The sequence below is a fragment of the Penicillium macrosclerotiorum genome (genome assembly GCF_028827735.1).
Source record: "Penicillium macrosclerotiorum strain IBT 26536 chromosome Unknown utg000006l_segment0_segment0, whole genome shotgun sequence".
Lineage (NCBI taxonomy): Eukaryota > Fungi > Ascomycota > Eurotiomycetes > Eurotiales > Aspergillaceae > Penicillium > Penicillium macrosclerotiorum.
Window position 1 is genome coordinate 3,204,997 of NW_026643085.1, and position 23,431 is coordinate 3,228,427.

Here is a 23,431-nt window from a genome sequence, read left to right on the forward strand (position 1 = left end):
TATCCTGGTGTTCATACAGAGTGTTCATTAGACATTAGAAATTAGCAGAGCAGCTAGATTATTGTACAGTATCGGCTGTCATCACTGTACATCATGGCATGTGTCAGCCCTCCTCTCTCTCTCTCTCTCTCTCGTTCTTCGATGCACTCGGCCAGTTTGCATCCTCGAGGAAGGAAGGTTGGATGAATTCCTTCTCGCTTGTTTCATACTAGATCGCTTCCAATCGTCATGTGCTATCGCCATGTCCCCAAGACAGAGAACAACTCGGGCAACACGAGTCCGACGGGAGTGTATACCGGTGAGCCGTATAATTAGCTAGGTGGAGCATGCATGCAACCATCCACACGAGATGCTCCGCCCCTCCCAAGATACGCATCACTTCAAGACCGCGCGCAACACGCCCAATGGGGTATTCAGCCTAGCAGCGCTGGCCTCATTCATCCCAACACGGACAGACCTAGTGCCAGCATAGGCAAAAGTCTACTGACGGCCCGTTTTCTCACGCGCAGCCTGCTCTTCGACCTCAGACTCGTCGTCGGAGCGATCGTCCTTCTTGACGCCATAGGCGACGAATTTCCACGCGCTGCGCAGAAGACAATACAGCCAGAAGAGATTCAGGCTCTGCAGCATGGCCAGCAGGGCGAAGGTGATGATGTTCGAGATCCAGCATTTATACTGCTGCGTCTCCCAGTTGAGCTCGTAGGGGCCGACGGTGCGGAATTCGGTCAGGAGCGAGTAGAGGATGCCGAGATTCAGATAGTGGCGGAGGTAGATCCAAGAGACGACGGAGAGGGCGTAGAAGGGCGCGATGAGGTCCGAGTCGAGGTAGTGGAAGGATTTGGAGATCTGGAAATCCCGCTCAGAGGAGGGTGTTAGTGGTGGGATTGGGGATGAGGGTTGGCAATGGGCACTGGGACGGACGGAAGGAAGGAAGGAAGGAAGGGGAAAACGTACGGCGAGGGACAGGTCGCTGAGGTCGTGGGTGATATAGACCGCGATGCCCATGTAGGTGAAGTGGAAGCGGTAGCTGAGGCCGATGAGGGCCAGGGTGACGATATGGTGCGCGACCAGCTCCTTGAAGTCCTTGCGAGGTTTCTCCATGCCGAGCAGCATGACGATGGCCTGCTGCGCCCAGTACGCGGCTTGGATTAAATAATAGCATTTGAACTCGGCGAAGTGAGTCCGGTGCGGAAACGCCTCGTACATGGCTTTCGTGTTGAAGTACCACACGGGAGTCTGGCGCATCACGTACAGGCCGGCGGGGCCGGCGATGCCGAAGTAGATGGCGGTATACATCTGCTCCATGAAGCGCAAGCGCTTGCCGTTGGACTTGATGCTGGAGGCGCGAGCCAGAGGCCGCAGGATCTCCTGCATGATGAACTCGCGTGTGAAGGAGAGCAGAACGGTGTAGAAGGCCACGAAGGCGATGTCCCACAGGCCCTTGCCATACTGGGGCCGGGCACCGGTCTCCGTCGGCAGCTTGTAGGACAGGAAGATGAAGTGGTGGATGACATTGGATTCAGTTGGATTGATGGCGTACAGCGATGCAAAGGCGACGAGGAGCAGCAGAGGGATGGACCAGGTGTGTTTGATGGCGCGGCGCTTCAAGCGGCGCAGCAGTGAGCGTGGTTTCTTGCGGCGCAGCTGATGCGAGTCCCTCGAGATCTGGCGCAGATGGCCAGACTTGCGCCCATCTGCGGGCCCCTGCCGATCTAACGGGGTCGTCGCCTGCCTCCGACGGCGTGCAGTGCCATCTGTTGCGGAGGGTAAGCCTTCGGCCGACGTATTGACCGGTATGGAATGCGCGGGCGCCGCCATCGATGTCTATGGGAATAATCGACAAAAGCTGGGGAAGAGGAAACGCCGCGGAGCGAAACGTGCTTGAAATGTGCTTAGTGTTTTGCTCGAGCCCCCTATTTTTTAGTGTCTCGATCATGATTCGGCTTTGTTTTCGTTTCATCTTACAGATCCGATTTTTCCCTTTTGGGCTAAGGTGCGATGGGGCTGTCTGCGAATGAGAAGCCTCGGTTGTCGATCTCGGATGTCGGGTTCGCCGATAACTTCATAACTTTGGGGACAAAGATTATACACGGGCACGGACACGTCGGCTCGGAAATGCAATTGTGGGCTGCTATGTAGTTCCTTTGGAGGGTGAAAGAGCTGAAAAGACCGGTCCGCCTCGCCCGGTACGGTGAGTAACGTATAACACTCGTGTTCCGAACACCCGTATCAATCGTCGGATCCCTAACGCGTTCCTACCCATCTTCCACTATACACCATCCACCTGGAACACGCCCAAACAGCGTTCAAAATCAGTTGAATAAGATGTCATGATTCCGCGTGCTATCAAGGATGTTCAAAAAGGGAAATATGGATTATATACGCAAGATCGCGGAACATTTCACAACCCTTAAGACTATCCTACTCCGCCGACTATGTGGCGATCGATTTCGACAAGAAACATGATCACCACATTTCTAATGAACATAAGAGAACGAATATAGATTTGTAAAGAAATAGGTGATATAGAGGGCATACCCCGCTCTAGCAACTCAGACACCCATTTCTCTTCTACACTATCCCTAGGTGTCCTCTCTTTCTCTTCCGCAACCTCTAGAGGCGGGCCTGGTTCGCAGACAGCGACCGTCTCAGTTCCCAGTTCAATATATAGGGTAAGTGATGGATCTTTCAAATTCTATAATCAAGCCTACTAATCACTGACAGGCTTGAACTTGGAAACCGTATAGTCAAAACAGCGGGAGAGAGATCTTGGAATCATATTCTACTCCCTATAACGTTACAGAGCCCATCTTATGTAACATGAGGTATCCATGCCTTCAGAATAATGAAAAATGTATTCTCAATATATTCTCGCCTCGTTCAGCCACCGTTGACAGCCCAGAACATGGTGATCAGACGTGCTTGCCTGACGTACACTGAGACTGATTCAGATGGAGTGTGGCACACAGAAATCTTCAGCACTACTTGAAATCACCCAATGTCTTATATCTCCTAAGTCGCCAATTAAAAGCTCCCTTGAAGCGGACGGAAATGCTGCTTCACCGCTGCGAATACCTTCGGCTCATCAAAGTATAATTCATTCCCACATGTGCTTCTCAATTATGTTATACATTGGAGCCAATGTGATGTACGCAAGAAGAAGCCCAGAGATCCTATCACTGTACCGGGCAACCTCGGCGCGGTGGAAGTATTAAGAGATGTCAAAGACGGCCGTGGAAAGCAGCTCCAGATCTTCTTTCTGACTCATTTATACAACACCCGGTTATGTTCCTTCCGCTGGAAATCGCCAGTATGATGGTGAGAAAGTACAGAGACTAGTGGATTCCAGTTCGCTACCCTGGTACCCTAACTCATTCAACCCGTGAACCCTTCATACCCCAACAGTAATATCCAGGCTCCAGTAGTACGATTGTAGCATCGTCGGACCCATTCAAATCTGCGAAGGTTCTTATGTATTCGTTCCCTTCTAATATGCTCACGATCCCTCCGCAACCCATTATGACGACAGCTGCCGTATGGTCAAAAGGTCCCCATACAAGGAACGGACCAGGCATTATCCAATCCCTGTTATATGCGCCTTCTCCGACCTCTGCATCGGTAGATTTTCTTGTTGAGGAAAATCGGCGTTCAATCCCTGTGCTATCTCACGCAGAGCTAAGACGTACCTTGGCCTTATACAATTGAGTAAGCTGTCCATTATCATCGGCGCAGTGTTGCGCATTGGATGTGTGGGTCCTCGCTGTATTAGGTGGCTTCTCATTCTCGACAGAAAAGGTTGGGTTACTGTATGGCGTACCCAAACCAGATGGTTGGAGGAGGGCGTAAGGCACTAACGGTAGAAATAGATAAGTGGCAATTCAAGTGTAGGTGGGTCTGGCGCACATGTTTGTCCTACAAGTTTAAGTGGTGATCTTTATTTATTTTTTTTGCATTCATGTCGATAGCACTTGCTATGCGGGTCAATTTATCTTTGTTGAACAGCATACATACACCCTCGATCTTTTTTGCTTCTACTTGTCATGTCCCCCTCCCCCTATCTACAGTTCGTATATCGCTACCTACCCACACTATTGCCAAGTCCTGCATCACCAGGACAAACCGAACGCCCCGTCCGCCCCGCCACGCTTTCACCCCAAAGCCCGGTGCCCATAGTTTCCAAGTCCCAGTCCTAAAAACAAAACCAAGCCCCCAATCCAGGAAACGACAAGCGAGACCCCACCACCACCTCCAAGCAGATCCAAATTGCGTCGTCCCGGATCTCTTTTCCCAGGCTTCTATCTCGCGCTAGAAGCCTCGGCACTCTGGCGATGACGCCCAGGAACGGGCAAGGCTGTGCGGCTCGGTGCCCCGGTGCTCCACTCCACGATATGATCGGATCTATACGAGGCGGTCGACTGCGATCCGCAGCGCCGTGGGCTTTGCGCAGAGAATATAAATAGCGGGTTACAAGACCGGTAGGATGGGCTCTTCATCTGGAAAAAAATCCGTCGTGCACCTTCGACGCAACAGACGATCTTGCAACTTGACGATCAGGGCTGATCAGAGCTCACTCGCGCAGCAACTAGCTGTGTACATCCTACATATCCATCTTTATACCATATAAATATATATCTATATCTCTCTCTATTTTCTGTTTTAGAAGCTCCACGTCCACACTATGGCAGGGTATGCATTCTAGATCCGATTGACTCCAGCTAACCTAGTTCCTATCATTTTGGAAATCCTCTTGCCACGTCTCCTACTGACACACCTTAGCTTCTCTCTCCTCTTCTGGAGACGTCGCTCCCGCGCCAAAGTTGCCGAGCAGCGCCGCGCCGCAGCCGCAGAGGACGAGGCGGCTATGCGCCGTCACGAAGCTGCCGTCATTGAGGCGCGCCGCTTGCACGAGGCGAAAATGGCCACCGCAGGCGCCGATATTGCGGCGACGGCGTCAAGCGCGGCATATGCAAAGCCTACGTATGCGCCGCGGTACACGGGGCCGCGGTATAGCTCTGTTCGGCCTTCGAGGTCGGGATCGAGGTATGCGGGGGGCGGTGGGTATGGGGGATCCTATGGGGATTCGAGCGGGTCAGGGGGCTATAGTTCTTCTGGGGATGGGGGTGGTGGTAGTTGTGGAGGAGGTGGGGGTGGTGATGGAGGCGGTGGAGGCGGCGGAGGTGATGGTGGTGGTGGTTGCTGATTGACGCGTTGTAGATATACAATGGAGGTTATGTCTCATGATGGGATGGTAGATCGGATGATAGATTGACTATGTATGCGATGACTGGGTGATGTTTTTAGCTGTTGACAAGATGAATTATGATGCTATTGTTTGGTCTGTTCTAGTTTTTGGATCCTGTTGGGCTTTTTCTTATGTAGAAGATGCTTGGAGGAAGTACCTTTTTTTGACTCGGTTTACGAAAAAGAAATCAGAGCAGAAGTGGTACATATGAAGAATTGTTTCAACACTATGAACAAATAGAATGAAATAAAATAAAATAAAATGAAATGGCTTATTTACAATATGTGAATACTATGTTCATCCAATGACCCAAAAATTTTGTTCAAAACACCACATGAGAGAAAGGAAATGCTTTACAGACGCGAAGAGCTGGCCGGAGCATTGGCGGCACAGCAGGACGTGGGGAATGCATTGGTCGACTGGCTGTCGACACAGATCGCCGACGGAGGCACCCACAAGCCGGGGTTCTTCTCGTGGAAATTTGACGCACGGAGCATGATGCTAACTGGCTCGGCCGGCATGATAGGGAAGTCCTCAGTACGCGGGAAGTGGGTGAGACCGAACTGCAAGTAGCAGACGATATCGGTGTTCTCGATATTCTCGTTGCGGTTGGCCCAGTCAACAATGGTCTGGTTGTGTGGGTGGTTCTCCTCGCCAGTGGATTGGCAGACATAGTCACCAGCAGGGAACAGCTCGTAGTCCTTGTAGGGGGTGACCCAGAGGGGCTTGCGGGCGAAGCCAGCACGGTTGTAGACGGTACTGCCGGGCTTGGCGAGAAGAGGAGGGCAGGAGGTGTTCAGGATCTTATAGCCAATGGGCTTCTTGGCGATGCTGTTGATGCGGTTGGGGTTGATGATGTCCCAGGAGCGTTGGGTCTCGTAGCAGTAGTCGGCAGCACCCTCGAGCGAGGTCCGGAGAGGAGTCTTCTTGCTCAGGAAAGCATTGCCGTAGGGGTTCTCGGCGGAGCCGACGGGGTGTTCAGCAGGAATTGCATCGCTCTGGACGACAGTGTTGTTGGTGCCATCAATCTCGGGATCAATACGAAGAGAAAAGATGTGCTGGTGGTTGTGGGCGGTGATTTGAGGAGCAACCTGAGTGCCGTAGGGAGCAGCCTCCTCGGTGGGGTGCAGGCAGTAGGTGTTCAGCATGCCAGTCAGCTTCATCTCAAGCTTGTAGGTGCCGTCCAGAGTGAAGGTGTGGTAGAAGCCGTATTCATAGTTGGCAGCAGTGATGATCTGCGAGATGATGAGCTTTCGGTCACGAGCCGAAATGACGGTGCCATCACGGTAGTCGGTGTGCTTATAGAGAAGACCATTGTCCTCCTCGTGGATACAGATGGCATTCTTGACGACAGCAGCATCACCGCTGGAGGTGGTCATAATACCGTCCATGTAGTGAATAGCACCCTTGCAGTCACATCCCAGCTTGAGAGAGTTGGTCATCAGACCGGTGCCGTACTCGCCGACATCGAAAGCATGCTTCTTGTGGTGGGGCTTCTCGGGGCAGCCATAGGGGACAACCATCTCGACAACAGAGATACGGTTAAACAGAGTGCGCTCACGGTCCTCATACATGTCGTGGGTGCGAACATCGGAGATAACAATACCCTCACGGTAGTTAAAACCAATATGCATCTTGTAGTTGGCCCAGGACAGTTCGCTGCCGCGGACTTTGAAGGAAACACCCTGGGGCTGAGTGATATCGATGGGCTTGAGGCGGTCGTGGATATAGGAGTCACCGATGAACTGAGGGAGGTAATTGTGCTCCTGCAGGGGCACAGCGGTACGCTCGCCATTCACAGTGCGAACATCAACGCTGAGGACCTCCTCGGTCTCAGTGTCGGCGACAACAGTGAAATCCAGAGGATGGGCGTACTGGTTGTCAAATTCCGAGGTCCGGTAGTAGGCCAAACCCTGCTGGAGGCGGCGCTCGAAGCCCCAGCGCTCGTCAACACCAATAGCCCAGGCATCCAAGAATACCTTGCTCATGTCTGTGATGCCGATCTCCTTGCAAGCGCGGATAACGCGAGCATCCTTGCGGGCGATACGCTCCATGACATCCAAGTCCTCCAGAGTGAGAGTGGGCATGACGTTCTGGACATCCTTTTGCTCCTCGACCTTCTTGGTCTTCAGGTTGACGACGATTTCGGCAACCTGTTGTGTTTCGCACACGATGATGATGGCGAATGCCCGGCGGTCCGGGGCAGGGATCTTCCCGGCGCGCCAAGCCTGGTACTCGGCCTTCCGGGGCTCACGGAGAGTGAGGCAGTTGAATTTGACGGTGTTGGGGCTGATATGTTCCCGGATCAACTTGGCCGCCACGGGAATTTCCACGATAGAAAGTTGATCTGTGCATAAGTCAGCGGCTGCAGTCTGCGAGGCAACGAAAAAGAAAGGGACTTGCGCAAGTCGTACCTAGCGGGTGGGGAACACCCTGTGGGAGCATGGCTGTCGCCGCAACGCTGTCATAGTCGCCCTCCCGGAAGATGGTGTAACCCGGGATGGATGTGGTATCAGGGGCGGAAGCCATGGTGCAATAGAGTACAAGAGAAGAACTTGTAGAGCTGTAACAAAACCGAATGACCCCGTCCATGTCCAGCGGTCTTATATAGGCTGGTATCCGCTTCTATCAGATCGATAGGGCCCGCATGTACCTGCCCAAATGGGCAGTCGAGACGTATCTGGGTCTATCGCGCTTGTCTCGCGACTCTTCCCGAGCCCACTTCACGCGTGGACTCTCCTGCCACTTCTCAGTTTGGCGAAAGCCTGGAGAATCCATTTACTAACTTACGTTTTGCCTTTGATGCCTGCATGGCGGGAATGGTTTCTTTTTCGTAACTGTTTGACTCGCGGAATTGATGGCCAATCAGCACTCGGCAGCTTGACATTCCCCCGATCAAGTAGCATGCAGGGGACGAACTTAATGCCGATAGGGCAGGTTGACCCTTTGTAGGCCTGTACCCTGTGCACACCCGCACTTACACTGTCGTCCGTGCCAAGGGTCATTGATTCAAGCTTATCTTTTCGCGGGGAAACCACGTGAGGGACAAGGTCCCCCTGCTACTTTGAAACAACAGTCTGAAAATTAGACATAAGTGTCGGCAAAGAGCCATAGTTTTATAGTTATACGATAGTCCAAAAATCCTTGAAGTCAAATTTGCTCTGCTGCGAATTTTCACTCTAGGCGTTGTCTTGCATGAAACTCGTGCTTTTAGCAATGTAGGCCTCGTCGGCCTCAAGATGTCGTGGCCATGGGTTGCATGGACCTACCTCTTTAGGACTAGTGTCCCGATAGCCAATTTGCCGCTGAGACTCTTTCGCTTCTCCGCGCCCGACACCCAACCCCGACTTGGCCCCGTTCCGATGACTGGAGATGCCGTGTGGGCCCTGTGGGTAGTTCTCCAGATACATTCTAGGGGCGAATCTCATTCGCCTTCTCAAATTGGCATGTCGTGCCGACATCGTTATCAATGCTGTCTAGGTCATAGAGCTACAGCTAGTGGGGGAACTTAAGAGCTGCACGTCTTCAGTTGCACGGATTACGGAGTACTTTATCGCCTGTTCTTTCCTCAGTAAGATCGCAAAGATCAAAATTGGCTCCTGACTCTCCTCTATCATGGCCTCATTATCTGTTCAACTGACTGCCCCTAATGGTCGCGTTTGGACCCAACCCACCGGATTGTTCATCAACAATCAATGGGTGAAGTCGTCGGACGGCGACAAGATTGCTAGCATCAACCCTGCGTGAGTTCTAAATTGGCGGTGGTCTTTACATTTATCACATAGCCCTATCAATACAACTAACACTAAAACTGGGGGAAATCAGGACCGCCAAGGAGATTACATCTGTCTACGCCGCTTCCGCAAAGGATGTCGACACCGCTGTCAAGGCTGCGCGCGCAGCCTTGAACCACCCGAGCTGGCGAGATCTCCCGGGAAGCGACCGGGGTAAGATGATGAACCGCCTTGCACAATTGATCGAGGATAACCGCGAAACCCTCGCGACGATCGAGACCTGCGACAACGGAAAGCCATACACAGTTTCACGCGATGACGATTTGACCGAAACCGCCGAGACCATTCGCTACTACAGCGGATACGCCGATAAAATCTTTGGACAAGTGATCGATACTACGCCAAACAAGTTCGCATATACGGTTCGTCAGCCGGTCGGTGTGTGTGGTCAGATCATTCCGTGAGTCTCCTTCTGAGCCAAGTTTGGATCAGTTGCATGTACCAGAGTGTTGCTAATTCATTCGCTCCCTAGGTGGAACTTCCCTCTATCAATGGCAGCTTGGAAACTTGGACCTGCTCTGGCTTGCGGTAACACTGTCGTGCTCAAGCCGGCTGAGCAGACCCCTCTTTCCATTCTGTTCCTCGCAAACCTGATTGTGGAAGCTGGCTTCCCTCCAGGTGTCGTGAACATTGTCAACGGCCACGGTGCAGTTGCTGGTGCCGCATTGGCCTCGCACATGGATGTTGACAAGATTGGATTCACCGGTAGCACCGCCACCGCCAAGCAAATCATGAAAATGGCTAGTGTCAATCTGAAGAACATCACCCTTGAGACTGGTGGAAAGAGCCCTCTGATTGTTTTTGACGATGCCGATCTCGAGCAAGCAGTTGAGTGGTCGCACATTGGTATTATGTATAACCAAGGTCAGATCTGCACGGCCACATCGCGTATCTTAGTCCAGGACAAGATTTACGATAAGTTCCTGGCAGCCTTCAAGGCTCAAGTCAAGAATGTCTCGAAGGTTGGTGATCCATTCGAGGAAACCACTTTCCAGGGTCCCCAGGTGACCCAGGCTCAATATGACCGCATCATGTCTTTCGTCGATATTGGCAAGTCGGAGAAGGCTACTCTTGAATATGGTGGCAAGCCCTTCCAGGGTGTTGGTGAAGGCAAGGGCTTTTTCGTCGAACCCACCATCTTCACAAATGTGAAGCCCAACATGCGCATCTACCAGGAAGAAGTCTTTGGTCCGTTCGTGTGTATTGCTCGCTTCAGCACTGAGGAGGAGGCCGTTCAGATGGCCAACGACACCACATATGGCCTTGGTAGCGCCGTGTTCACCACTAACCTGACCCGCGCCCATCGCGTTGCAAAGCAAATCGAAGCTGGTATGGTTTGGATCAACTCTAGCAATGACAGTGATTGGCGTATTCCTTTCGGTGGTGTGAAGCAAAGTGGTATTGGTCGGGAGCTGGGCGAGGCTGGTCTGGATGCCTATTCGAGTATCAAAGCAGTGCACGTCAATATGAAGTCTAAGCTTTAAGTTGGCTGGCTGCCAATGGGTTTTATTACTGCATGTGTAACTAAATTTCTTGTGGATATGGAAAATGATACGATAGTCTAAGAATACTTGTATATTTCTCTGGTTTTACCTCGAATACTCAATCATAATCCGACCTCCGTCAAAGTCGAAATTTATCGGCTCTTTATATAAAATTAAGAGTCATAATCATATACATTCTCCAGGTGATCCTCTATATACTCTATATCCATCTATATACAGTAACCAAAAAAATCATATGCTTGTTTTCCTTGCCACAAATCGAGACTTCAAGGCCACTTTCCCTTCCACTCCGATCCGAAACATCTTCAGTCTGCTTTGCATAAATTGTCTATTCCCGGTGCCGAGAGGTTGCTTCCTCCGCCTTTTTCGGCTGAGGGACGGGAGTCTCATTTGCCATCCCATCCTGTGCTTGAATCACCTGCGCAATGGATGACTCCTCGGTGTTCAAATAGGTCCGGCTACCTTGAACAAACCAGAAGGAAAGAGCGATAACCAGCATCACACCAAAAACGGCAATAGCGTAGTTCATATCACTCCCCGAAGGATTGGGATAGGACGGGAAGAAGAAAAAGACGGTAGTGATGCAGCAGTAAACAATGCTGACCCAATTCACCGGACCTCCGATTCTGCCCAGATTGAATTGTCCACCAGGAGGAAGGTTTTGCCGTCCGGCCATCAGAAGCGTTATGATTGGGAGGCCGTAGGAAATAGTCAAGGCAATTGTGCTCACGCTCAAAATGGCGTTGAGAACCGTCTCAGCAAACAGGAACAGAACACCAACCAAAGCAATTAAGATTCCCTGGAACCAAAGCGCCCGCACTGGAGCTTTCCATTCGGGGTCCACGTAGCTCAGGTATTGGCTGAAAGGAAGTCCTCCATCACGGGCAAATCCCCAGGTCAAACGAGAAGCAGTTGTCACAATGCTAACTCCTTGGCCAAGTCCGTTGGTGATGAAAAGGGCTATCAAAACGGCAGCTCCATTCGTTCCAACAGTCTCCTGAACAAGCTCCAAGAAGGGGAGACCACTAGGAGAGTTGATCACTGTATTCACATTCTGGATACAGAAGAGGCACACCATCATCAGAAGAAAGCCACTGATTGCACCAGAAATGACAGCTAGGTAAATAACTTTGGGGGCATTCTTTCTCGGGGCGGGAATTTCTTCTACCATGTGGATCACAGCATCAAAGGCTGTCAGACCATATGCAGCCTGCACTAGGCCAATGAACCAGACAACACCATCTGGCCAGCCGGTCTGGTTAATCCACTTGCCAAATACAAAGTTGGCAGGCTGGTAAGCAAGGCCCTGCTTGGTCCCAACGGAGATCAGGAGAGCCAACAAAAAGACGAAAAACAGGCCAAAGAACCAAACGCCAACAAAATTGTTCAGCCAGGGCAAGAATTTTTCCCGTCGGCATCCAACTACGTTGACAAGGGTCAGGATGAATACACATCCTATGTAGACAACGAACTCCAGCCACCCCGTTGACGCGCCGGTCCAGTTGACATCGAACATGACTTTCATGCCCAGGATGAAGTTGGTCATGAAGGCGACTTGAGAGGCTGCGAGAGTCCACCAGCCAAAGACATTGATCCACGCGCACATATAAGACACAAACCGACCCAACCGGGAATCCCACAGTCGAAATATCCAGTAAGCTTGCCCCAGAGCCGTGGGCATGCTGCTACAGATTTCTCCCAAAGAGAGGGCCACGCATGTGTTACAGAATGTAACCAAGCAAAGACCCCATAGGATAGAGACTGGACCACCATTGATCAGGCCGTCCGAGAGATCTTGTGCGAAAGTCGACCACGTGCCAAGGACGCAAAAAGCGAGAGCTAACATGCTCCAGATGTTGAATTTGCGCTGTAAGCTCTGGTCATGGCCAAAGGCCGCGAGATCGTCGGCATCTTGAACATTTTGATCGGTCGGTTTGAGGGTTGTGTCGGTTTCCAAGTCCATAACTAATGGTTGAGACGAGATCGTAGCGAGGGCGTGTCAAGTCTGATAGCGTGTGGTCATTTCCGAATGCAAAATTTGTCGATATACTTGTGTGAGCTGGGGTCGTGCCAAGTCTCAACGGCGTGGTCCTGATATTGGAACGGGTTATAAGGCAATAAGAAGGACGAAGTTGAACACCTCGTTCCCCCAAACCCCAACGGCCTGGGGGAAGTGTTCTTCTCTCTGGGGAACCCCACGGGTTTCGGGGTTGTGTGGCTCTCGAGGGGTAACCTGGTCTGGGACACCGGGCATGGCCCACTTGGCGTTACCAGAACCTGGAATTGGCCTGGATCTTGGGCGAAACAAAATAACCATTCTTCAGCTTCCACGCTATCACCAGCTCCACTCGTGCCTTCTTCGAGGCAGACGCTTTCCTGCCCTGGAAGGTGAATGCGATTCTCAGAAGGCGCGTTCGTACATTCTCAAAGGTGGAATCATCCGCGTGACGATCACCAGGCCCGATGGGAATATTGATGCGATTTTGGTCTGGCCGAGGAAGCATGTCGCCTGCAGGACCCGATTCCATGACACACCGGGGCATCCATGGTCCTCCCGTTCGGCCTCCGAAGGTGGCAATGCGCACGCGGATTCGCTACCAGCACCGAGTCCGGGGAAGCCCGCCCGGGGTTGACCAATTTAAAGCTGTCCGAGAAATCGGAGACTAGGGATAGTCCGACCCAGAGTATTTGCCTAAATGGCGATAGCGACATCATCCGTGGAGCTCTAGGGCAACCGACAGCGCTTGCTTGTACCTTCCAAAAGCGTTGAGTCGCAAAAACTGCCGAGCTCCACCGTGGAGATCTTCCGAGCAGCGTCACCGACCGCGATCGCGACTATAAGACGAGGGGTTCACGTTGAATACCCTGATTGAGAGGGATTTTGAGGGCCAAATACCAGCTTGTCTTTGCTGTTGGCCCGGCAGGCACTCCCTATCAAGGGTTAGAACGCGCTATTTATTCACGCCTGAGAAGTTTGATCAGCCAATCAGCGTCCGTAGTTCGCTTGAGGTGGTATATACCCAAGCAGAGGCCTATATGAACAGAATGAAGCATACGCGCCCCCTCCGTTACCTCCAAAACTTCTTTTCTTTTTCCTCGGTCGCTTTGAGGATCTTCTGAATATCCACCCCACGCATGCCTGTCTCCGAGAACAGAAGAAAAGAGGCGGTACACGCCCGTCACCGCTCCCATAAAGGTTGCTGGACGTGTAAACGAAAACGCATCCAGTGTGACGAAACTCGACCCGCCTGTCAAAGATGCAGCAAGAGAGGAGTGGTATGCGAGGGCTACGAAATCCGACTGCGCTGGGGAGCCGGGATCGCTTCGCGTGGCCGATATAGCGGGGCAGAGAAGCCTAGTAAAGAGTTTATACCGCCGCCTTCAAAACGGAGGTGGGATCTGCGAGCGAAGGGAGAACAACGAGATGAAGGGGACCAGCAAGGACAACCTATGGTAATTTTTGGATCCAGGGTCACTGAAGGTACTGTGCTACTTCATAACTCCCCCGGGGTTTCTATTCGCTTGATGATCTATCATGGCAAGGGGGAACATGAAATACATTTCACTCTCAGATGAATTCGGGCTCCAGTCCTATTACTTCAGGAGATAAGAAAGCTAAGATATCTTTCATCCAGTCAAAACTTTGAATGAGCCCGTTGTCTTCGAACGACCTACTGTCAATATACTTAATATCCCCTACGGAGAAAATCCTGAAGAATATATTAGCATCAATAAGCACTTTGAGCTGCCTGTCTCAACGGGAAGCCTAGGAGAGGGGCCGGACAGAAAGCTACAGGTGAAAAAAGGACTTGGTTCGGATAATTTTCCAGACAATATGCAACGGTGCTCGGCAATCATAGCGTGAATCATACCTACAGGAGTATTTATAGTTCAAGTCTAGTTTTTTAGCAAGCGAAAACAAAATATTATTGAATTTAATTTGGAATTTCATCTTTCCGATAATGCGTGGGTATATGTGGCTATATAAGCTTCATCTCCAATTGTAAAATATCCCGCAGTTCTCGAATATTCTTATAGCTTGTAAATCAACCTACGGTTCTGCCGATCCGTTAAATCCGAAAATGCGTTTGCTAGATCGCTCGCTTCATCCATCTGCCCATTTTCCTCAATCTCACGTTTACGGGCAGTATTTTCCCTAGAGTAAACGACATATAGACCTGCAAACACAATCATGTTGATGATGAACGAGGCCAATGTCACAAAGACCCCTGTGGTATAGCGAGGCGATTCAGATGCCAGAAAAGTCTGCGGGGAGATAATATTGGCCACACAGTAGGCTGAAAAGAACAAAGTGCCAGTCACAGTCTTTTTTGTGTATCCGGCAATGTTGGACGCCAGAATTGTATACATCAACCCGCCCGCCGGTGCAACCATGGGTATCAAGTAGACTGCAGCCAGGTGAGCACCCAGGGTGGAGGATTTGATAGGAACTCCATAAAGAAGGCCACAGGCAATGATGCCGGGGACGTAACACAGGATGATGCAGATAATCTGCTTTCCTTCGCCCCATCTGGATGAAAGGAAAAAGCCAAGCAAAATCATCGAAACTGCCATGACAGCACCGACTGGAATCTGCAGCAGGACTGACTGGTAAGTGGTATAACCAAACCCCTTGATTATCAGGCCGGTGAAGTTTGTTTGAAGGCTGTTGGTCATATTGTGGCAGAAGATTGCCAGCAGCAACATCCACACCCGGTAGTCAGTGATCGTCTCAAGGACTTGGTCTTTCTTGTGGTGGCTGTTTTTAACACCGGTCCGATTATCCTTGAGACGCTGAATAGCGATCTTTCGCTCGCGCTCATCAAGCCATTTGCAATTTGCTGGAGTGTCAGGAAGCAACCACCACAGGCTGACTCCAATCAAGACGGTCAAGATACCAAAGATGATAAACATCCATTGATATGGAAACATACCATCGACCTATCGGGATTAGCTTGGATTGTTTGAAGTTCAGTCCATCTGGATTCTTACATCGATGTGTGCAATAGCATAGAACAGTATACCAGCTGGGACGGAGGCCATCCCATTGGCGCTATACCACAGACCAATACGGGAAGCCTGCTCCTCTCGTTTCCACCAAGCGGAGGAAATCAAGACAAATCCAGGATTGAGACAGGACTCGAAAACGCCGAGAAAGAACCGAGCCGCAGCCAGTGTAGAAAACGACGTCGCACTTCCGGTCGCAGCAAGGACAATACCTTTAAAAAATTGTCAGGTCTGTACCAGTATATCAATAACAAACAACTTACCCCAAAGAATAAAATTGATAGTCAAATACTTTCCTGTGGGAAAGCGCTGCATTAGATAGCTTGTCGGGTATTGAGCCACCTATTTTCCTGAGCATCAGTATCGATGGCAAGTAACTTTGGAGTTGCTTTAGGGGAATTACCAGATAGCCAATGTAAAAAATGGTGATGAGAAGACTGTACTCTTGTCCCACCAAGTGTGCTTCAGTCACAATGCCATATGTTGCTGCGTATGAAATTGTCTTCGCGAAACTTTAGCTTTCTGAGAGTATATGCGTGTTTGTCGAATTTCTCCATACCAATTTATCAACGAATTGGATTCCGTTAACTATCAGCATTATAGTGACAAGGCGGTAATCAATCTTCCATCTTAATTTCCTTTCTTCTTCTGGTGTGTATTCAATAAGCTCTCCCTGGAGAATCTCCAGGGCCTGGTCGCCATCCTGAAGCTTGTCTGAGAGAACAATAGGCCGACCGGCCGCTGGGTTCTCCAGCTCAATTGTCTCCGCTCCATTCTTGTTTGCTTCTGAGGCCATGATCGGCAATTCGAGACCAGCGGATTAATTAATCAGAGAAGTGGAGCAATTCAAACAGTGAGGGAGGTAGACACCCCGTGGGAAATCTGGGGAAACTGGAGAACTGAAAGAATACGGGGATCCACTACCATTTTATAGCAGCGCGCACGCGGGGGGTTCAGCATTCGCCTACAATGCGAGGAGTCATCAAACCCCTCAGAAGCAGATTTTCGCAGCGGTATAGCCCTTATCCGAGTAATTAGCGAGCGGTAAAGCTATCAAATGCAGCAATTTCCCCAGCCCGGCACTTTCGTCGACTTTCCCCCACACTCCCCCTCAAAAGTGGAGCCGAAGTTTTGCCGCACAAGCTATCCGGGGCCCCGTGAATCGATCTAGAGCCCTATGGCGAAAAGCCAGGGGCCACTAGCCAGTCACCGATTCAAAATCGGTACTAGTGGTAGCTCTTGTCTCGCTTAAAGATTCCAATCTGGCGAGGACGGAAAACCGTTCACCCTTGCCCAGTGAATCGTTGATAGAGAAAAAACTCGAGATTCTTATAAAATGAACCCCTTTCAATGTGACCGAGACTCGGCCTGAAAGAAGGTACCAGTTAAAGAGACTGATAAATCTCTCCTAGCCGTCATCCGGCGGGTCCGACGGGGATGGATCTCCGGAGAACCCCCAGTGCGTCTGCAGAATAAAGCTTAGCCGTGGAGAGCCTTGGATAAAGCTCATCCAAGAGCGGAACAACCCCGCACGCTGTGATGGTATTGTTTATCCGGATACTTAAAGGCAGCCCGTTCATCCAGCGCATTCGTCCTTTCCGTTGGACTCTCTTTGCTTCCAATTCGTGCCCCAGCCGTTTTCTTGACTGGTGTGCTGCTTCTGATTGATTTGCTTCTCTGCCATGGCTGACATGAATACAATCTCTCTCAAAGCGCCATCGCTCGGCGCAGAGCTAATTGGAACAGTCGACAAAGATAATGACATCGCTCTCTTCCGGGGCATCCCCTACGCAACCCTCATCAAGCGATGGACGCATAGCCAGACAAAGGATTCCCTGGATAGTGTTTTTGATGCGACGAGGCTTGGTTGTCGATGCAACCAATTGAACGGATTGGTGTTGGTCTCCGGTGGAAGCAATGATCCCCTCCCTGGAGACGACGAGTTCGAATGTCTCAATCTCAACATTGCACTTCCTCGGGAATCTTTGGACCAACAGGCAGCCAAGCCGCTCCCTGTCATGGTCTGGATTCATGGGTGAGACTTTCCTAACAATTACCCTCTACGCTTGGCAACGAGAGGTCGGCGCTAACCTCGTCTCTAGTGGTGGCTTTGCGTTTGGCGCCAATTCAGTGGCACGATATCGCCCTCAAGCGCTCGTCGCCCATGCGCGTGATTCTAAGACCCCGATAATTTTAGTCTCGATCAATTATCGCCTCGGAGCCCTGGGCTTTTCTGCGTCCGAAGATCTGGCTCAAGAGAGCAACGGAGGCTCAAAAACACACCCTGTTGGAAATTATGGTATTATTGACCAGCGCAATGCGCTGGAATGGGTAAATAGACACATCCAAGACTTCGGTGGCGACCCATCCAACATCACTGTTTTTGGTGTGAGTGCTGGCAGTGTCAGCATTCATATGCACCTTTTGGCCGAACATGCGCTGTTCGATCGGGCAATCATGATGTCCGGGGCGGCTCCAATTCTCAGCCCTTTGCCGATGGAGATTTATCAAAAAGAATGGGAGCGGCTCTGCCAGAAGACCGGAATCAACACTGCGAGCCCCTCAGAGCGATTGAAACAGCTTCGGGCGCTGAGTGTGGATGAAATACTGAAGAACTCCAGTCCTGCCGCCATGGGACCTTCCGAGGACGGGAAACTGCTCCAATCAGGCTGGACTTATGCCGATAATGTTGCCAATACGCGCTGCAAAGAAATCATTTTGGGAGACACAAATGTCGAGGCAATTATTTTCGACGGGCTGCTTCGACGTCTATCTCAAGAACGCTTCCATCAGCTGGTTGATGAAGCACTTCCGAGTGACTTTGCCGAACAGCTATATGTCAAATTTGGATTCAGTCGAGAGCTCCAGTCGGAGGACTTATTCCGCAAAGCCTTCCGGCTGCTTGTCGGCAATACGCTGTTTAACTACTCACACGTTGGTATCGCAAACGCATCCAGAAACTCCGAGGCTTGGCGAGACAAGATCCATCTTTACCACTTCGAAGAACCATCCCCGTTCCCAGGTCCAACCCAGGGTATCTCCTACCATGGACTGTGTGCAATGCTCATGCATCTCAACGAGTTCTCCAACTGTCCACCCCCGACGCAACGAGTGTCCTTAGAAGTTGCTCGGCTCTGGGCTGCATTTGCTCACGGGCAGCAACCGTGGGAACCGTATTCCCAGAACCAGAAATTCATGCGCTTTGGACCAGATGGAGAGTCTGGATTGTTTGATTTTAAGAGCGATGATGTGAGAGATTACCAGTTCCAGGATTGGCTTGGTGAGAATATCGCACAGGTGGGACGCTTTGTGCGTGGCCTTGTTTTGGATTTGGAGAACAACGATATCTAGGTCAGATAAACTTGTCGTAAAAATATCAACATGCAATTATCCATGAATTCATAGAAAAAATAGACTTTGTTTAGTCATTTAAAATTCAGTCTTGTTCCCCCGTTTAACCTATTTTGCTAGCAAGCTGGAGAACCTTCCGCTTACGATCTAAAAGAATAACTCAGGCGCCAAATCGAATTTTTGAAATATCTCGGTAACGACGCCGTCTATGAATCCATAGGCAGCAGCGAGTCTCAAGTAATGCTCTTAGTTTCACTTTGATATCGATTTCATTCTAGTAGACCTACTATCAATATATTGCGTGCGCCAAAAGGCGTTTCAAGAGTAGTCTCCCGCACAACTCAATATAACCCGGACCCCCAGCCCGCGCTAGATTAGGGTTTAGGCCAAAGTCTCCGACCCAGCGTAAGGTCCAGACTACTAGTTGTAACCCGGACTTAACTTAGGGCTTCAATTAGCTCGTAAATACAATATATATACTAAGCTCTATTGACTTTACAAGCTATCTTTTTTTAAATTATAATATTTAGTACCCATGGTCTCACAAAATTATATATCGCGACGATCCCCTGCCGATCAAACTCTAGAATAAAATGTTATGCTATGGTATTCCGTAGGACCATCGTACGCGTATTGAGACCGGAAGCTCAGTAAATCAAAGGAGTCCTGACAGCCACGCCAATATTTGGAGATATTACGACTTAAAATCAGTGTCAAGTTCACTCTCATGACTCTTTGGAGGGTTGCATCTGCTTCATTCAATAGAAGAATATTGGGGCACCCACGGTAGAAGAAAAGAACGAACACATTCCCTTCTTCACAAATATGTAGGATGCATGACCCGAGGCTATGGAAATGCAATTTTATTCGTTACTGCCATACAGTGTGTGTGTATGTGTGTGTCGTTCATTACGGTGATCCCTCGCTAAGCGATATGCAGCATACAACAACTATATATCAAAGTATGTACATGTGTCTTGATTCACTTCTTAAACGATAGAGTCTCCACTAGTACTACAGTTCTGTCAAAACCTCATATCCTAATTATTCCATAGGAATAATTCAACTATCAGGGTATAGGTCGATTTCTGGCTTAGGTAGTATCATACCACCTCCTGTTGGAGACGAATTTGTTTTTAACGGTCAATCCGCCTGCAGCAGCTAGAATTCCGGCGGACAGGCCCTCTGTTAGCGCATTGGTTGACAAGAGCAGAGAGGAGAGGAGAAGACACCGTGGAAGAGGTGCTATAATTATTTCCTGGGTCGGCGTGGGGGTTCACTCACGGTCATAAGCTTTGCCATCCTTCCCATAGGTGGGCTGGTTTGGGAAACCTTGTGCCCAGTTGCCCGTCGCGAGGTCAGCCTGGTGTGGGGGAGGGGGGAGGTATTGACAGATCGGTCTCCGCTGAGCAGGTGTTGAGGGATCAGACCGATGACTTTCACCAAGTTCTGCAAGAACTCATCATATGGCTTCTTCGGTGGTTCTACGGCAGTGAGCGGACACCAGGGCACCGTCGGACATTCCAACACCCGAGTCCCAGACCCGCTGTTCTCAGCTTCAGGGCGATAGACACGGTACTAAATGACGGGGAGGGGAATCATCGCATCAGTCACTTGCTGTCCAAAATCTAGGATAGAGGAGAGTAAGTGCACTCACAATGGGGTTTTTCCCTCCTTGCACCTTTCGCAGCTCCGTTCCGTGACGGAAATTAATCTGCTGAATTCCAAAGTTCTTGTTTCTGCGGCGGAAGTGTATATGCATCACGATGAAGCGGTGTTCAGCGCGTTGTTGTAAGGTTTTATCGATTCAGGATCCGTGCCAGCTAGGAACGCCACTGCAATAGTTGCCGGATAGCTCAGCTTAGTCTTCACTTCATATGATTGTTCGCGGGTTTAACCAGCCTACTCGACCTAATTGCATACCTTCTAGCTCGATTTGCTCGCCCTGACCCCCGCTGCCGTAGCGAAACCAGTGATAGTACTCAAATCTGGCCCCTCCGGATTGAATAACTTCTAGTACGTGGCCTATTGACAGTATTCCATTGTTCTTAGCTGGTGTTAGGTTGGGGTCCGTCTGTCCTGTGATCCGTCTCAACCAGAGCTCTTCCGTCACGGGCACGTCTAGCGAGGTAGCATTTTCGACGGCGCGCCGCGTGGTGCTCGTGCTACCATAGTTGCAGAGGTCGGTTTTCATGGCCGTCAGGGGCTCCGAGTTCCAGATGAGACCCTTAATGTAAGCATAGCCGGTCGAATAGTCGTTGACGCGGTTAAGGTCGTTCAAACAAGACACAGCGCCCTCACGCGCTAGATAGTCAATGGAGCCGGCGATTACATCTTGAAGCGAGCTGAGCTGGTAGTTGTTAATCTCTCGAAGACCCTGCCAATCCTCGCCAATATCCTCCAAGACGACGGTGAAAACGCGGGTGGGTGAGATTTGGTTATTGACGGTGTACCGGTTGACGGTTTTGTCCGTGATGACGGCCGTGGCGAGATTTCTCGCCATCTCGTTCACGGTCTCCGAGTCTATACTGAGCGGGATGGAGCCGCCATAGGATTGTAGGCGCCGCATCTGGCAAGGCTTTATAGTCACAGGGACGTGTCGGGGAGTGGCAGCTCTGTCGTTTCGTTATATCCTTAGCGTGAACCCGCGTCGGCGGCAAAGCTGGCTCTGGCTCTTCTCGCTTCTTCTTCGAATCCAACCACGGTGGTCGCGTTCCCACCTCCCAACCTCCCGACTTGGTTCCGTCCGCAGTGCCCCATGTACGGGGCACGCCCCCAGCAACGCAGTCAAGCCGAACATGGCCTCAGCTTCCTGCAAGTCCAGGGGATATGCGTTCGCAGTCGCAGCGACCCAAACCTCGCAGCTCCCGACCGTCTCTGTATGTCCCGGATGGGCAGTGGTGCCGGCTGGTATGCGCACATAGCCCTCGCATAATCGAAGACTGTTCCATAGCGCGCTGGCGGCATCGAGGCAATCCTGTTGGATTGGTGCACACATGCCTGCGGTGCAGCTCCACCCATCGGCGCTCAAAGCGTGAGGAAAATAGAAGAAAGAAGTAGCGAACGAAACCAGACTGACTTTTTACGGCATCATGGTCGTGACTAATGAGGCCAATGCGAAAAGAAATTGTCGACGGTTACGCTCGACTAGGAGGAGTATATGGCCTCTATTATAAGGAAGAGACAGCATGCACCGGAGCTCGATGACTCTGTGTGATGTGATTCTCAATTTTTGGGACCTATACTCTTGTGCCTCAACAACTCGCTTTCATCGGCACTTATCCGTTTGACATTATCCATCTCATCACTAGCTCTTACTCATCATGGCTATGCACCTCGATCTGTGGGTGTAAGAGCCATTGTCTGGCCCATCAGAGGGAAAAGGGGAAGATGTGAAAAAAGACAAGATGGAAGCTTTTCAGCCTTTGTATGCGCCACCGTATTCGAACTGTAAGCCGGTCTTTTATGTATAGGTGAGATTGATGTAAGCTTACTACTGGCGATCTCCTCTAAAAGCTTGTCGTGAATGAAAGGGACTCATATTTAGGATGGGCAAAAGTACTCAGCCCTACCAAATCTAAATCAATAGCTTATTTTTGCTTATCAAGTGGATGGTGATCCTTGCCTTATGAAAGCGGAGCTGAAAGTAAGCTCGCTAAAGCTTTCGGGGACCCCGCCACTAGTGTCAGTACGGGGTTTTCAGGCCACCCTACGGACTATATCTGTATAAAGCTAGCGAGATTTTTCCTTCGTTTAGCCAAAGGATAATAAACATAGAGGTTATGACCAACATCATTCATTGGTGGCCATCACCGAATGACTTGAAGCCATGAAATATATCATAAATATATTCTCGCCATGCTCCGGGGGAAGGGGGCCCTGAATTTAAGGTTTAAATCCTCCCCCCCCAAGTACATTAAATAGTGGTAGTTTTCGATCAGGTAAAAAAAGGGATCTCTCTGTTCATAAGATGGGCTATTATTATATCTTTCTATCAAGAAAGATTAGTGGATTCCTAGTAGATTCCTAGTTAGAAGGTCCTAACCCAAGGAGGGTAGATTGTATCTAGGTGATATGTCCTGCGCCGGGTTAAAGGTCCCAGCCCCTGGGGCTTGCTTGTGTTTTATATTATATGCATGTATGTATGTATATGGAGGGAGATTAAAGAGACTCTAACCAAATAAAAAAAAGAAGTAGAACAGGCCCGAGCCGCGGATCGAACGCGGGACCTCGCGCAATTATGCTTGGGGTGTAACCCTAAGCGCGAATCATACCACTAGACCACCCGGGCTGTTATGTTTTATAAGCAGAAATTAAAATCTATTAACCAAAAATTCCTATGAACCGACCATCTGGGGGCTTCGTAACATTTTCGTGATCTAGTACTATCACTAACTAAATATTCAAGATCTATGAGTGCATGCAGATGCCCATATATCAAATTTTTGTTCACCAGAAATGAAGTGGTACTTATGACAGGTATGTTCATTCCCAATTAGATGGTAGTGGTTTTCAAGGTTGAATAGAAGATA

At 50.2% G+C, this 23,431-nt stretch overlaps 11 protein-coding genes across 11 annotated transcripts; 4 read left to right on the forward strand and 7 right to left on the reverse strand.

Annotated features, from left to right (window-relative positions):
- Window positions 1-480: 480 nt before the first annotated feature.
- Window positions 481-1,818, reverse strand: N7462_006427 (uncharacterized protein; the record flags this gene model as incomplete). The annotated part of the gene is made up of 1 exon (XM_057078145.1): window positions 481-1,818. The coding sequence occupies one exon, from the start codon at window positions 1,816-1,818 to the stop codon at window positions 481-483; it is 1,338 nt and encodes a 445-aa protein (XP_056933725.1).
- A 2,860-nt stretch (window positions 1,819-4,678) lies between these two features.
- On the forward strand, window positions 4,679-5,200 carry N7462_006428 (uncharacterized protein; the record flags this gene model as incomplete). Its single annotated transcript, XM_057078146.1, has 2 exons — window positions 4,679-4,686; window positions 4,777-5,200. The coding sequence occupies 2 exons, from the start codon at window positions 4,679-4,681 to the stop codon at window positions 5,198-5,200; spliced, it is 432 nt and encodes a 143-aa protein (XP_056933726.1).
- A 395-nt stretch (window positions 5,201-5,595) lies between these two features.
- On the reverse strand, window positions 5,596-7,771 carry N7462_006429 (peroxisomal copper amine oxidase; the record flags this gene model as incomplete). The annotated part of the gene is made up of 2 exons (XM_057078147.1): window positions 5,596-7,589; window positions 7,657-7,771. 2 exons carry the CDS (start codon window positions 7,769-7,771, stop codon window positions 5,596-5,598), a joined length of 2,109 nt encoding a protein of 702 aa, XP_056933727.1.
- Window positions 7,772-8,421: 650 nt separating this feature from the next.
- On the reverse strand, window positions 8,422-8,703 carry N7462_006430 (uncharacterized protein; the record flags this gene model as incomplete). Its single annotated transcript, XM_057078148.1, has 1 exon — window positions 8,422-8,703. The coding sequence occupies one exon, from the start codon at window positions 8,701-8,703 to the stop codon at window positions 8,422-8,424; it is 282 nt and encodes a 93-aa protein (XP_056933728.1).
- Window positions 8,704-8,857: 154 nt separating this feature from the next.
- N7462_006431 (Aldehyde dehydrogenase) lies at window positions 8,858-10,520 on the forward strand (the record flags this gene model as incomplete). Its single annotated transcript, XM_057078149.1, has 3 exons — window positions 8,858-8,985; window positions 9,068-9,436; window positions 9,509-10,520. 3 exons carry the CDS (start codon window positions 8,858-8,860, stop codon window positions 10,518-10,520), a joined length of 1,509 nt encoding a protein of 502 aa, XP_056933729.1.
- Window positions 10,521-10,869: 349 nt separating this feature from the next.
- N7462_006432 (uncharacterized protein) lies at window positions 10,870-12,504 on the reverse strand (the record flags this gene model as incomplete). Its single annotated transcript, XM_057078150.1, has 1 exon — window positions 10,870-12,504. One exon carries the CDS (start codon window positions 12,502-12,504, stop codon window positions 10,870-10,872), a length of 1,635 nt encoding a protein of 544 aa, XP_056933730.1.
- Window positions 12,505-12,648: 144 nt separating this feature from the next.
- Window positions 12,649-13,045, reverse strand: N7462_006433 (uncharacterized protein; the record flags this gene model as incomplete). The annotated part of the gene is made up of 2 exons (XM_057078151.1): window positions 12,649-12,818; window positions 12,856-13,045. 2 exons carry the CDS (start codon window positions 13,043-13,045, stop codon window positions 12,649-12,651), a joined length of 360 nt encoding a protein of 119 aa, XP_056933731.1.
- Window positions 13,046-14,573: 1,528 nt separating this feature from the next.
- N7462_006434 (uncharacterized protein) lies at window positions 14,574-16,344 on the reverse strand (the record flags this gene model as incomplete). The annotated part of the gene is made up of 5 exons (XM_057078152.1): window positions 14,574-15,482; window positions 15,534-15,760; window positions 15,812-15,890; window positions 15,952-16,050; window positions 16,108-16,344. The coding sequence occupies 5 exons, from the start codon at window positions 16,342-16,344 to the stop codon at window positions 14,574-14,576; spliced, it is 1,551 nt and encodes a 516-aa protein (XP_056933732.1).
- Window positions 16,345-17,230: 886 nt separating this feature from the next.
- Window positions 17,231-18,899, forward strand: N7462_006435 (uncharacterized protein; the record flags this gene model as incomplete). The annotated part of the gene is made up of 2 exons (XM_057078153.1): window positions 17,231-17,583; window positions 17,651-18,899. 2 exons carry the CDS (start codon window positions 17,231-17,233, stop codon window positions 18,897-18,899), a joined length of 1,602 nt encoding a protein of 533 aa, XP_056933733.1.
- A 1,093-nt stretch (window positions 18,900-19,992) lies between these two features.
- Window positions 19,993-21,468, reverse strand: N7462_006436 (uncharacterized protein; the record flags this gene model as incomplete). The annotated part of the gene is made up of 2 exons (XM_057078154.1): window positions 19,993-20,084; window positions 20,823-21,468. 2 exons carry the CDS (start codon window positions 21,466-21,468, stop codon window positions 19,993-19,995), a joined length of 738 nt encoding a protein of 245 aa, XP_056933734.1.
- A 189-nt stretch (window positions 21,469-21,657) lies between these two features.
- On the forward strand, window positions 21,658-21,937 carry N7462_006437 (uncharacterized protein; the record flags this gene model as incomplete). Its single annotated transcript, XM_057078155.1, has 2 exons — window positions 21,658-21,809; window positions 21,853-21,937. The coding sequence occupies 2 exons, from the start codon at window positions 21,658-21,660 to the stop codon at window positions 21,935-21,937; spliced, it is 237 nt and encodes a 78-aa protein (XP_056933735.1).
- Window positions 21,938-23,431: the final 1,494 nt, after the last annotated feature.